We start from the raw sequence: 14418 nt of genomic DNA, 5'->3' as shown, positions 1-14418 counted from the left end.
GGCCATGTTACGTTGGCATATCAATTCACATGTCAGGCCGCCAGGCAGGCGAACAGCAGCAACCTACTTATTTATGCAGCAGACCAGGCCAAGTGAGTCCAGCTCAAGGCTCTCCTTCTCCGGCTCCAACTGCAACTTCGATCCCTGGCCAGAATGCACACACTCCCTGACTGATGGCCACGTTCTGACTCGCTGGCTCGTTGGCCATGCATCCTGCGGCTAAACAACTCAATACATCAGGCCCCTCGTCCCATGCCCCTCTGCTGTTTGCCCCGGCATAAATCATTTTATGCAACAAAATTATGGCAAATATCGCGGGATTACGAGCATGTGTGCCGCTCAGGCCCATCAACATTGCAGCACCTCGATCGGTGGGGATCGGATCGATTGGGTTGGGTCTCGAGAATGGGTGGGGGGCATTAGACACCGCCCACTCGCCACGCGCTTTACGAGGTTAAGAATACGGGCAGACTTATCACCCCAATTAGTCATCACTTTGTTATTGCGTTTCACATAGAAATTGCCTTCGAAACTCGTTCGCAACACGTTCTCGTAGTTGTAAAAATTAAACGCAATATTTCAATATACTCATAATAATTTGGTTAAACATTATGAAACCTGTTTTTATATGAAATATGCTATGTATAGTATTAGTATTCATAATTTTAATGGAATTTTTAAAAGTAGAACCAAGAATACTTAACCTGTGAAACTGGCGTTCTATAGTATATAATCAAAATACAACTTTGAGAACTTTGTATACCTTAGAAAATTAACACTGGCACATAGAATTTTTAAATATTATAAATTATCTTATATTTTTTTAAATAGGTTTTTGAATTTTCTTCCATGTGTTCTATGTATAGTGATGATGAGCCATGATTTTTATCCAAAACATGTTACATAAAGCGTGGGATAATAAAAAGTGGTGATGTAACTTATAATCACTTGGTTCCATATTTTGTTTATTTTTAAAATAACATTTATAAGACTGTCTGGCTTTTTTATCTGTTTACTAAAACCCCATTTCCTTCCATTCGATTTACAGGCAGCACCACAGAGTTGGCACCCTCGCTGCTGGGCATCTACGACACTTTGGCAGCGGCTCCCACTGCGACATCTCACGAATCGAAGGCCTCCAGCAGCGGCGACTCGACGCCCAAGCGGAGCAACAGCAACTGCAGCAGCAGCAGCAACTCCTCGTCCTCCTCGAGTGGCAGCCGCTCGAGTGTCGCCACCAGCGATGACCACTCCGCCAGCTACACGCTAGCCAGCTCCAGCACCCAGTTGGGCCACCAGGAGCCAGTTGCTCCGTTGGTGGTTGCGGGCCTGCGGGACGAACCGGATGGCGCTCAGCTGAGCAGGTTGGTGGTGCAGCGGAGGAGCCAGGAGTCGCACATCCACGGCAGCAGCAGCAGCCTCGCCTCGAACGGCAGCAGTCGACGGGGCAGCAACATCCGCATACTCTCTCCGAATGTCCACAGGATCATCACGCACTCGGACATCCAGCCCGTGGAGGCGGTGTCCGCGGAGGCACTGAAGCAGCACCAGCAGCAGCAGCAGCCATCCCAATCCCAGTCCCAGTCCCAAAGGAGTCCCACCCAGGGGCGGTACATAAAGACCGGTAATAGTGGGCCACCTCCTGTCGGTGGCTCCACGCCCAAGCACAAGCTGTCGCACATACCGCTGTCCAAGATCACCGGCAAGTTGTCCACCCAATCCGGCAGCGAACTGGTCTCCACCTTCGACTCCAGCAACGAGTATCTAAACTCGGTGGCCTTCGCCGCCTTCGAGAAGTCGAAACCCATGGACGAGGATCGCACACCGACGAACCAGTCCGTTCCAGGGACTCCCTTCCACTTCGATGGGAATCCTTTCCACAAGCGAAAGCTAACCCTGCCGCGGTACGATTCGCAGCAGAGCATCAAGCTGATCGAGATGGAACAGCTGGCGGCCACCAGTGCGCAACTGCAGCACGCCCAGCCGGCCACGCCAGGAACACCTGGCACGCCGACCACACCCAAGCCCAAGCCCACTTCCAATCCGCCCAAGCCCAAGGAGTTTGTGTGCAGTGAACCTCTGAGTCCCGTCGACATAGTGGACACCATTAACTTTGACCTGGTCACGCAGCACATGGAGAGACTTACACTGGCGGATCCAGGGGGACTGGATCCCAGGGCGGAGCTCATAGAGGCGGTGAACAAGACGCTGGTCAGCAAGCCGCTGGTCAGGAGCTCCTCCGCCGCCTGTGCCTCCACCATCTGCAGTTCCCCCCTGCTGACCTACGCCCGCACCAAGAGCCTGGGCGCCAAGGCCAGCACCCTGGGCGGTGGGGTGCCCCTCAAGCTGCCCACTGCCGAGCAGCTGGCCGCGTTGGAGGAGGCCAACAAGCTGTCGGCGGAGAGTCTGGACAGGCTCACCGACATCAAGCCCAAGTTCGCCGCCCGGCTGAGTGAGCTGGCCCGGCTGAACAACCGGCCGCTGTCCTCCTCCTCCATCTGCTCCACCTCCTCCAGTTCCAGCTCGGGATCGGATCAACTGCTCAACGGCAAGCTGACGGCCACTTCCTACCTGGCCAGCGTGGAGAGCCTGGCGGAGAGTGAGAACGAGCTGGGTGACGCACATCATCCGCCGGCGATGAGTGTCCTGGAGAAGACCTGCCTGGAGATCGTGGACTCGGAGCGAAGCTTCGTCGAGGATCTGGGACAGGTGATCAAGGGGTGGGTAGTCCTTCTTATAAAGTATACCCTCCAAGGATCTAATCACTGCATATTTTTAGGTACCTGCTCGACTGGAAGGAGCGCGCCTGTCTGCGCGTGGACGAATTGCAAATACTCTTCGCCAACATTGAAGAGATTTACGAATTCAACTCGATGCTCCTGCAGCGGCTAATCAACACGGGAAGGGATCCCGGGAGGATCGCCAGGTGCTTCATCGACCTGCGCGAGGGCTTTGATGTGTACACAACCTACTGGTGAGTGGACGGTAGAGTATACTATTGCCTATGTGACTCTGTCTATAGCGCTTGTCAAGCCCCTGAACTTTTGTGGGAATTCCCTTCTTTTTTCAACCGCTGAATCATTTCATTCTTATCAGTTGCTAATCGTTCAGGTAGTCATTAAAAGTGCAAAGCTCAATACTCTTATCACAACCCAGAAAAAATATCGTCATGATGAGGTTCAAAAATATTTTTAAGGGAGCATAGGGGAAAATCCTATAACCCTAGAAACCCTAGGGAGTTATGGGTTTCTTATAAACAACGGACACTGGCATCAAAGATTGGTATCGTTATATAACAATTTAACATTTTGTCGAGTAAGTAAATTTATAAAATTCTCTTAAATACATTTAGTTTCTACTAGGGGAACTCAAACTAAGATTAGATAATCCATTTACAGCTATAAAAATTAAATGATTTGATAACATTAACATTAATAGTGTTATTAAAGTCGATTTCGCGATGTTTCTTAGTATCAAGTGAAAAGCTTTATAAAGTATTTATAGAATATATCACTTCGGATAAAAAAATGTTCAACTTTTGAATATTATGAATATTATGAATTTATACATATGGATATGCGTCCATCACGTAGATCTCGAACTTCTTAAAGGCCAGTTCCTCGCCGCCGTAAGGGACGTAGCAGCATCCGTTTGAGGGATGGACCTTTCCAAGGGTTACGGTGCGATTGTGGCAGACGCGGCCGATATAGAGCGGTTCTCCCGTGGCGATTCTGCCAGCGGGCATGGCGTTGTACGGAACGTGTCCATCCTCCACATACACCCACCGACCTTCGGCGGCGCAGAGAACCTCGTACAGCACCTTTCTGTGCTCCTTACCTCCGTAGGCCACGTAGGTGACCCCATGCGATGGCTGAAGCTTGCCGGGAATGAGGTAACCCTTGTGACGTGCCCGGGCGATGAACAGCTGATCTCTATTGTCGGTTCCTCCCTTTACGGCCTTGGGCGGAACATCTCCAAAGGCGGCGGGCACCCAGCGACCTGGTTTATCTGCGGGGAAGCGTTGGTGTTAGTTCGGAATCAGTTGAAATTAATACAAAGATTCCGTTTTTCACTTTCGAGTACTTATGTTATATGTTTTATGAAATCATATTACCTAACTGACTGAATGTTTTTTCTATAGCTGAGATTTTAACAAAGATATTTCAGAACCAAATCCCGGATTTGTCCATTATCCTCTGTTATCCATTTGCTCTATGCACTCCAGAATCTGGGACACTTACCAACTGGCATGGCTGCTACCACCAGCCAACGTTGTTCACTCTCTGAGACTCTACTTAAAACTAGAATCAAATACTGACAGTGTGATTAATTCTAAGACTAAAGACCTTTTGGGATCACTTTCAAAGTATAAGATCGTTGTTAATCTGAAACCTAGCCGTTTTATTACCATAGAGTAATCTGTTCTTAGATTGTCTTATCGCTAAGGTTACGTTTAATTGGATTTTTTTAATAAATTCACCCGAGAACGTGAACTCTACAAGAAAGAATTTTTAATTAATCATGTCACAGTCAAAAATAAAAAGGCTTCTACTTAAATGTTATTTATATAGTTCGCTGATCTTTTAACAAGTTTCAGAGAGTAGGAGAGCTTTTTAAATAAAAACTGCCTTAGCCAAACATTTAAGGCATTAACATCAATTCGAAAACCCTTCTGGGACTAAATTACACAATTTCCCAATAATTTTTGATCTTTACCAATATTATGTATCAAAATTAATAATCCCTCTGAAGTAAGACCACATCTGACCTGGTTGGGGATTCTGGGGAAACATCCACAATGGCCTGGCGTGTTCGCTCCATCTTCGATACTGCGTTTGTGGCTTCGGCCTTTTGCCAAGAACGGTAACGACTTCCAAGGCGATCTCGATAGGCAGTTGGCTAGCAGCATGACACGAAACGAGACGATGGCGATGGCGTCTCTTGGCAATCCAGGCACGCCATGTTCCATTTAAACGCTGGCGTTTACCTGGCCGCGCTGCCAATTTGGAGAGCGGGATCCGATGGCAGCGGTTTGATTTGTCGCCCCCAATGACACGCCGCATACATCATCGTGCCTCCCACTGCCTCCCAGTGCCTCCTGGTGCCTCCCACTGCCCAAACTGCCCCAAGCGACTGATTTGAAATTCAGATTTAATGCCGACCATGATGAAGACCTAAAGCACATGTCATAAATCCCCTTCTCTCTACTCCCCGCAGCACAAGCTACCCGGAAGCCATCTCGCTGCTGACCAAGTTGCTGCAGGCCACGCACACGAACTCCTTGCTGGCCTCCACGCAGAAGCTCCTCCAGCACCGCCTGCCCCTGGGATCCTATCTCCTGAAGCCGGTGCAGCGGATCCTCAAGTACCATCTGCTTCTCGACGTGAGTGGGGAAGGTGGTTGATCGCCCGAGTGCCAGTCCTTAATGGTGGCTTTCTTGCTCTTTCCATCCATCCACAGAGTCTGCGCAAGCACTGCGATGTGAAGGAGGTGGCCGAGGCCCATGTGATCATGCGCCAGGTGGCGCACAACATCGACCAGGTGAAGCGCAAGCAGGAGCAGCAGAGTCGCGTCAAGGAGCTGTCCGGCATTCTGGACGGCTGGCTGGGACCAGGTGAGTGGGATTGAGCGTGGTCCTTAGCCCACAAGTAACTCCCTTTTGATATCTCCCCCTCCAGAGCTCACTGTCCTGGGTGAACTGCGTCAGGAGGGACTGCTGATGGAGCAGCACAACAAGCAGCGCCTGGTGCTCCTCTTCGCCACCATGCTGATCATCACCAAGCAGAAGGAGGACGGCCGCCTGCAGTTCAAGACCTACATTTCGGTGAGTCTGTGGGACCCAGCAATCTGTGAGATACCTTCCTAACACCCAAATCTCGCAGCAAAACAATCTGATGCTCAGCGAACACTTGCCCGGGGAGCCGACCAGCTTCTATGTCATCCCCTTCGACGAGCCGCGCCACCAGATCAAGCTGACGGCCCGGAATCGTGACCAGAAGCGCATCTGGACGCAGCACATCAAAGGTGTCATGCTGGAGAAGCTGGACATTCCGATGCGCGCCAAGGAGCTGGTCTACCAGCTGGGCAACGAGGAAGGTGAGTGCTCCTCATCCCAGCTCGGCTGAGTTGGATAACTTGGCTTGGCTCTAGGGCTCTTGCTGTTTTTGTTTTTGTTTTTCGTTTTCCCCGATTTGCCCCGTTTTCCCCCGTTTTTGTTGTGTTTTTTGTCATGTGGCCAAAACACTTAACGATTTGGATTGGGGACTGCACGAGATGATGAAGTGCCTACAGTTGTGCACATGCGGGTACTTGTTAAAGTTGGGTAATGCCTGTCGGCCTGGGAGCAGGAGAGCCACACAGAGAAAAGTGCAGCTAAATCAGTTCTGCCCTGTAACTAACATTATTTTGTTGTTTAGTAAATCATAACTTATCTTAATATAAAAGGTTTTCCCACTAGTAATACAAATTTATTAATATAGATATAGCTTGTTCTAATATTTTATATTGTGCAAGGGTAATTGCTTTACTTCGAATAACATAATTTAATATAAATTATCAAAACACGTCCGCTTTATTTAACAGTTCCCTAAAGAATGCCTTTCCTCTGGATCGCATTTACATAGACTGTATCTTTATCTGTTTAATAAACATCTGTTATTGGGAGCTTATAGAGAAAAGGTGACCATCTTTTGACATTGTATCCCCTGATCCTGATATACTTGGGGCTAAGGTTAAAGCTAATAACAATATTCTTATGAGTAAGATAAATATAATATTATTGTGCTTTGAAATGATATAACGTTATGCTTACTTTCTAATAAGAATCTCTGTTCTGTAATCGATGGTTTAGTTATCGTTAAAGCTTTTCTTATACTTATTTTTACACAAATAATTAGTGTATTTAAGAATTTTTAATAATGTATTTGGAGTTGGATTAAAGATTAATCAGTTCTTAAAAATCCACATTTGGCAATAAATTAATATTATAAAACCTTAATTGGATAGGTTTAATTATGATTTATTAAAAGTACTTGTATTCAAGTACCACTTGAAATCGGATGTTAGGAATGATTTAACCATAATCTAACATTTATTGAAGTTCGTGTATGCCCATGTCGGTACTAGAAATCATAAATTAGTGGATAGACATTTTTCTCTCTGCACTTTTGGGGGCTCTCCTTAATCCCGGCCACATGGAGGACTCGACTCGACCCACTCTTGCGCGCGGTGCACTTATGATTCGCACGCTCCAGCTGCGACTAAGTGACATAACCGAGTGGCAAGCGAGTCGCTAGCCTTTCGCCAAGATCGTGCCAAATCTGTCGACGCCTCGGCGGCGGGCTGATTTATTACTTGGGCCCGATGTAGGCGCATTTTAATTGCGGACCTCGGGCTCCATCACAGGCACAGGCACCCACTTTCCTCGATCGTTAGGGGTTTTGGGCCACCCTCCACCCCGCTTAGTTGGTGTCCTACTCTAGTACTAATTCAACTTGATCTAACTCTACTCTACGAAATGCTATATGTTTACCGTTGTAGTACTACCAGTGATGCATTCTAAAACTAAACACCCCAAAACAAAGAAACGAAACTACTTTGATTAGTGTTTAAGGCGTTCTAAGGCTAAATCCCCACACCCAGAGACTGAAACCGATCTAAATACCCACCAAAAACAAAAATATAATTCGATCAGACAGAAAATAAGGGCTATAGACAACTGTAAACCCCAGTACATCTAATTGTTAAACATGCTAATCGTAATCGTAGTGTTCGCTAAAAGTAACTCTGGTGTCCGAAGAGCCTAGTAAGTATTGCGAGAACCGTATTTGGATTGCTAGCTTTAATTGGCCTTCTAACTCGATCGGGGTCTGTGTTTTGCATGCATCCTAACTCCCAACCACATATCGTACAGAGAACGCTACCCACTAACCAGCACCAACTAACTAACCAATCGATCCTAACGACTGCATGATCCGCTGTTAACCGATACTTTAGAATGCATTTCTCACTGGTGTTTGTTTTTCGCTCACAACCTCCTATCACTCACCCCACCGCTTTTCATTAACTCTAAAGTTTTGACTCAGATCTTGACTAATGGATCATTCTTAAATGCAGATCGGACGCCAGATCGCAGTACTTGGAAATGGAGCCTGCACTCGGGAAGTAACTCCACTCCCACATACTTGGAGCGAAGGAATGCCTGTCGGAGGAGTGAGATTCGCCAGCGGAACTCCAAGTTCAAGCGGAAGACGGTGGCCAACTCCAGCTCCTTCGATAGCTTCAACGAGTCCCTGGAGCAGGAGGAGGAGCAGGTGGCTGGCCAGGTGAAGCCCTCGAAGCCTCTGGCCAGAAACAATAGCCTAGACGATACTGCTCTGCAGAAACTGGCTGCTGCCATGAGATATCGCAAGCGGGATGCTGGGGGAAAGGAGGAGACCAAGACTCCGGTGAAGGAGCCTTGTAAGTGCGGCCAGGATGCCAAGCAGGAGGATCAGCAGGAGGCGTGCACCTGCATCCTGCGGGATCAAAGGAGTCGCAGTGCCAAGTCGCATTCCCCCGTCTTCAGCTACAAGGCTCTCAAGGAGCGCAGCAAGTCGGTGCCGCGGATTGGAGGCTTCAGTCTGGAGGAGGAGGCCGAAAGGGAGCGGGAACAGGACGAGGACAGCGCCGCCTCCTTGAGGGGCAGTAAGCCCGATCTCAGCGAGCGCAAGACCAAGGGCAAGGGCTTCTTCGAGGTCAAGCAGTACAACCACAAGACGATTCCCAAGAAGATAGCCACCTTGAAGAAGCAGCGAGTTAGCAACACCAAGAGCTGCTCCAGGTTCTACATGGATCTCAGCGAGTTCGATAGCAGCAGTACGACTGTGCTCAAGATAACCGAATCCACGGAGGAACTGCGTCCGGATGGGGAGATCGAACTGGCACAAGAGGCCTCCACGCTGGACGAGTCTTCAGCGGATCAGTATTACAGCCAGGAACAACAGACAGATCTACTGTCTCCGGCGGAGAAGTCCAAGCGGGATGCTCAAATAGTGTTGGATTTGCTCAAGAACACCAAGGAGTTCGAGAGGATCTACAACAAGCAGCAGAAGAGACGCGAAAGTCCTGTGAGTCCAGTTAGTCCCGACATAAGTCGTGGACCCATCTTGCCGCCGCCACGCCCTCCCTCGAGATCTCCTCCGCCTCTGGAAGTGGAGGAAGAGAAGAAGAAACGCAGGGAGGAGGTTGATTCGGTGGGTGAGGAACCCATTTACGAAACCCTGCTGCGCAATGTGCATGTACCTTACAAATTCTCACCCGTAATGGGACGTGCCAAGTCCTCGCAAATGCTGAAGAAGCGATCCAAGACTGCTCCAGCAGCTCCACGTCCAGAATCTGACTATGTGACCCTGGTCTACTCGCCCGAAGGAGTGCTGCAACGTGTGGGCGAGGAGGCAGTCCAGCGGGACAGCTGCAGCTCCTCCTCCACTTCGACCTCCTCAACGGGATCGGGGTCCACCCTGAAAAGGGACAGCCAGAGCACGGTGATCAATCTATCGATGGAGGCGGTGCAGGAGCACGGATCACGTCACCTGCCCAAGAACTCCGTTTCGGGATCAGAGAGCTCGCTGCTTCCTCGGGCCTTGAAGTCCATCGACAACCTGAGCCTGGCCTTTGGGCGCTCCAATCGACCGCCGGAGCGTCGAGTCTCCGATGTGAGCGAGATGTGCCGCCAGAGCGTTTTGCATCGCCAGGGCAGCGAGGCGGTGGGTGAGCGCATGGCCCATGTGGACTATGCCGATCCCAAGACCTTGTTTGGATTGGGGGTCCTCAATCACTCGGAGCGGGACTCGGTCCTCTCGCTGACCTCCTCCTCCAGCGACAGCATGTGCGAGCAGCAGCGCAAGAAATCAGGCGTGGATCCTTCGTCCGCCACCTTTGAGTACGAGCAGCAAGTGGAGGACAGTCTGGAGAATGACTTCCGGGACTCGGCCATCTACAGTGACGACAACGAGAAGCGTTCGGGGGAGTACGACGTCCATTTGCGCCGGCCCAGCAGTCCGCCTCCGCCGCCTCCTCTGGGACCACGTCCTCATCAGCCACCCCAGATTGCCCCAAAGCCCTCCAAGGATCAGCTCATCCAGCAGAGGTCGGGCGTCATCGTCTGCCAGTCGGCCTCCCGGAGTTGGGTCCTTCAGCAGATCGAGAACTTCAACAAGTAGGGTCTTCATGATCCCTATGGGACGAGCCGTTGTAAACGACCCATTGCCATAAACACAATTCCTTTGTAATTTCTACATGTACATAGTTACAAGTGTTCAATACACACTTTGTATGCAATGCTAATCTTAGATACCGTTAGTCGACTGTTTTATATTTAGAGCTTAGTTGCTTAACCGCAGAGTCATTTAATAAAGTTCGTAATCACTTTGATAATAAAAAGAGTTCTTTAAATTTAAATTCATGTTCTGTTTTTTTAATTACTGAGGGGTTGTCAAATATATAATAACGAGGAGTCCTTGCAGAGTCACCTTCGAACCCCGGGCCCAATCAAATAAGACCGCAAAATGCAGCAGAAGTATGCATCAATTAATTGGAGTTTGATTGGAGATTAACTATGTCATTTGTTTGGCCAAAGGTTTCGGCAGACCCATTTATATAGCATTAATTTAAATATAAATTTTATTAAAATAAATTGAATTTTGGCGCCAATTATCGATTGATGAATCAATTTCGATAACCTTATCGATGACAGAGGCCTCTTCATAACAAGTTTTACATTATGTTCGCTTAGCATTCAGAGCTAGATGGCGCTACTGCTGTAGTTGTTCAATAAAGCCGTCAGATGGCGCTTTAAATAAATAACACTTTTGTAAACTTCTCAGAGTTAAAATGTATTGTCATAATATATTCCTGTCATTAAAAAACAAACCCATATTTAAGTTTATTTTCAGCACTGATTTCTCTCGGCTGATGTTCTTAGCTCGCAGTGGGGTTTTTCTTAAGATAATTTTTGTGCTACCAGATCGAGAAAAATAGGACATATCCATGGAAGAGGAAGAGCATATGGCGCCTTGATTCAAAAATATTGATTTTTTTAGCATTAAAAAGTGACAGAGCAGAGGATGAAAAGGGATAATAGAAAAAAATATCTTCTCTTCTCCTTTTTTTCTATTATCTATTATCCTAGCTAACAATTTAAAAAAAATCAAACCAAAAAATTATTTAAAACAGGGCCCAAGCTTAGAAAATTTTAAAATCGTGAAAGATGTTAAGTTAATCGATACGAAATTAATTTACTCATCTAATTCATCTAGATCTAGCTCCTTGCCTATTTTTTATTCCACCATTTCACTTCAAAATCAGTTATGAATGGAGACAAGGTTTTAAAAGTTCTTTTAAAAAAAGAATAAATGTTCAATTGATTGATTGATCGATGCGATGCTGACCATTAAGACAATAGAGTTTGAGCTTCGAAACACTGACATGGATATAGATAACATAATTTCCGAGCCTTTAATCTTACTAACTTAAAATGCAAAGGATCTTAATTTTTCCGCACCCCTATCTATAATTTCAGAAAACATGTCCTAAAAAGTACTGATGCTCCCCCTTGGATGAACTTTAATGTCTCCCCTCCTATTCACCATTATACAAAATGTCAATGGATAATTATTATAACTTGAACTCATTTGAATGGTAATCGTGTTACCTGTTTAATGGTCTGATTGACAATCACTCGCCCGATAATTATTAAAAATACGATTTATAATTTAAATGCCGGGACGGAACGGGACGAGATGGGCTGAAAAAGATCCATGACATAATCCACTTATACAGTTTGGGATATTTTCGGAAAAATAGCCAGCCGGGCAGCAGCCGCTTTGCACTGATTATGCAAACGTTGACCAATTCTCTGGAGGCTCTGCCATTGAACAATGATGAAAATCAGGCCGTTGGCGTAATCTGCTGGAAAATTAAATGCAAAATCGTGTGTTCACAACCAGCACAAACACCCATAGCCCCGTGTGGTGTCGACACTGTGTGTCCGCCTCCATTACGGCAGAAAAATCCACGTAAATTCGCTTTTGCATAATTCATGGGTCGAATGACCGGCTGACAATTACTCGTTCCCCGCTCGGAGCCACAGCCGTGCAAACAGTTTAAACCCATCAACGCATTCGTGCTCGATAAGGTCCGGAGTTGGCAGGATTCAAAGGCCCCGGGCTGGCAAGGACCATGTCGAATGTCCTTGACAGTCGCATGCACTTGATGGCGCAGCACTCCGGATCCACAGGATGCAATTGAAGCTGGAGCCGCAAGGCCATGCCAGGTTCACAGCTCATTTCACGGGGGCAAGGTCAAAGGTCTGGGCCAGAGACCAACTCCATTCAACGGACAAAACGAGTCATTCTATCGTTTCCCAGTTGGGATTTCCAGGGAAAAGGGGCACAGCGGTTTCCCTTTTCGCCCAGAGCATTTTGCCAATCGTGAGCTGACTGCATTATGCCATAGCCCCTCTGGCGTAGAGGTCGCTTTCACTTTTTCTCCTCTGTCACTGACATCGCTGGCAAAAAGCTCACCTGCTCATCTCCTGCTGGAGCAAGCAAAACACACAAGCTCACACACAGAATTTCAATTTCTTTGACACGTTCTTGTTGCTGTTCGTTTGCAAAACGCTCAACAAGTGCCACGGTGCTGAGCAGTTGAGCCCAAGTATCTACAACGGCCTGCCATGGGCTAGATGCACTCGAAAAAAAACACAAAGATGCAGTGCTTAATACTTGAACATGATTTCGATCCTATTCGTTATCCAACTTAGTTTAAAGGCTGTTTTCCGTTAGAATGTTCAACCAAAAGAGGGTCTTGAACCAGCGTTCGGCAGCGTCTCATCATGAGGACATAGGAAATAGCTCTGCCGGGACACTTACAGCATAGAACAGCATATCGATAAGCTCCCCGTGAAAGTTAATCACACAAACAAAAGATAAAATGCCTTTGAACTGCTTTAAACCAAGAAAACGCGTGGAAACTTTTAGTTTTAAGACTAGTATAAATAAGGAACAAAAGATAATCGATATGAAATCACTACAACCAGTTTGTTGGATCTAACAACCAAACTTATTTTTCTGAAACCACTAATAATAGATTTCCTCAAATTTTTAAAAACATTTAAAGTCTTCATCTCAACCCCCAATTTCCTTACCTATCTTAACTTGCTTCTTAGTTGAGGCTCACAATTATGTTGATAACGCTAAAATGTAACAAAGCTTTTCATGTGTCTATTCCAGTTCCAAAAGATTTAGTGAAACGGAAAATGTTATAAGTTCCTTGCGAATGTTTCAGGCATCGGAACAACTTATTAATAAACAAAATATGACTTCAGCTGGCTGCTGGAATGATTTATGTGTTTTGCGTTAGAGAAATAGTGCGAAGTAAGATAGATTGCAAGAAGTAATCAACCAATCATGGAGTCTGTTTATTTTCCAAGTGTACCAGGGGATACCGAGTGTAACAGACAAGCTTTGACTTTTATGGACCACCCTGAAAACCTCACTCCACGCCCCTTGACCCTGCTGTGCTGGCACCCCATCTGAGGTCTCTGGCCACCGAGTTCGTCTGCTCCGTCCTTTTCCCGGGGAAAACTTTAGCAAATTGCCATTTTGGCATTTAGCTGCAGAAGGAGAAAACGAACGGCCCCCCGCCGCCAATTTTCCTACATTTGAGAGATTATTTTGTCTTGGTCCTTTCGCATTTCGCATTTAATTCCGTTCGTCCCCCGCCACGTCCCTGTCCACCGACCGAAGGTCGTGGGCTACAATCGAAATTCCGCTTGTAATTTGCATGCCGCGAGTGGCACACCCACTTTCGCGCCTTTCACCAGGCATTCGCCCGCCTTTCTCCCGACCCCTTATCGCAGCTCTCTACGCATTTTCGTATCGTTAGGTCTTCCGTTGCCGGTGACTTTTTGCGGCCTCCCGTCGAAGAACAAACAACACAATGCCCAGACCCCCGACAACTTCCTGTTTCCTGAGCCGCGCAAATTTGCAAGTATATCCAGGGCCACAAACATCAACAGGCGGGCAAACAACCCGGCCAGAGCCAACCTTTTCTCATTTCCTCTGTAAGCCCCCAGTGTAGACATCCTATATATAGTGTAGAATGGTGTAGTATGGCCTGGCATAGGCGCAACTTGTTGCTGTTGCCTCTCAGCCATCGCAAAAAGCAATTTTATGCCAATGCGATGAATTGACAGCGACAGCAGGAGCAGAAAACGAGAGGACCGCCCTTGTCTGCTGCCGGCGGCGCTTGATCCTGATAACCCGGCACACACGGGCGGACAGGTGTGTTCTGTGTGTGTGCCGGTGGAACAGGTGGGCAGGGCAAGGGCAAGGAGCCGCCGACGACCTCTATCCGTTCAATCCATTCCAGTCCAGG

The 14418-nt window shown here is 47.4% G+C and overlaps 1 protein-coding gene across 2 annotated transcripts in view; it reads left to right on the top strand.

Moving 5' to 3' along the window:
• Positions 1–10413, top strand: part of LOC119551099 — a 50082-nt gene extending 39669 nt beyond the window's left edge. The window contains exons 2-9 of one of the 2 annotated variants that reach the window (XR_005219527.1): positions 1049–2720; positions 2780–2974; positions 5218–5383; positions 5461–5614; positions 5679–5824; positions 5883–6096; positions 7540–7804; positions 8116–8256. Coding sequence is in view for 1 of the 2 variants with exons in the window: in XM_037860278.1 (XP_037716206.1) it covers positions 1049–2720; positions 2780–2974; positions 5218–5383; positions 5461–5614; positions 5679–5824; positions 5883–6096; positions 8116–10202 (4634 nt within the window). In the remaining variant the exon portion in view is untranslated. Of the gene's footprint in view, positions 1–1048; positions 2721–2779; positions 2975–5217; positions 5384–5460; positions 5615–5678; positions 5825–5882; positions 6097–7539; positions 7805–8115 lie in introns of both variants that reach the window. The other variant, XM_037860278.1, reaches the window with a different exon arrangement.
• Positions 10414–14418: the final 4005 nt, after the last annotated feature.

The sequence above is a fragment of the Drosophila subpulchrella genome, chromosome 2R (assembly GCF_014743375.2).
Source record: "Drosophila subpulchrella strain 33 F10 #4 breed RU33 chromosome 2R, RU_Dsub_v1.1 Primary Assembly, whole genome shotgun sequence".
In the NCBI taxonomy this organism is placed as follows: Eukaryota; Metazoa; Arthropoda; class Insecta; order Diptera; family Drosophilidae; genus Drosophila; species Drosophila subpulchrella.
The sequence above is the reverse complement of the archived record's forward strand: the minus strand, read 5'-3'. Positions and strand labels throughout refer to the sequence as shown.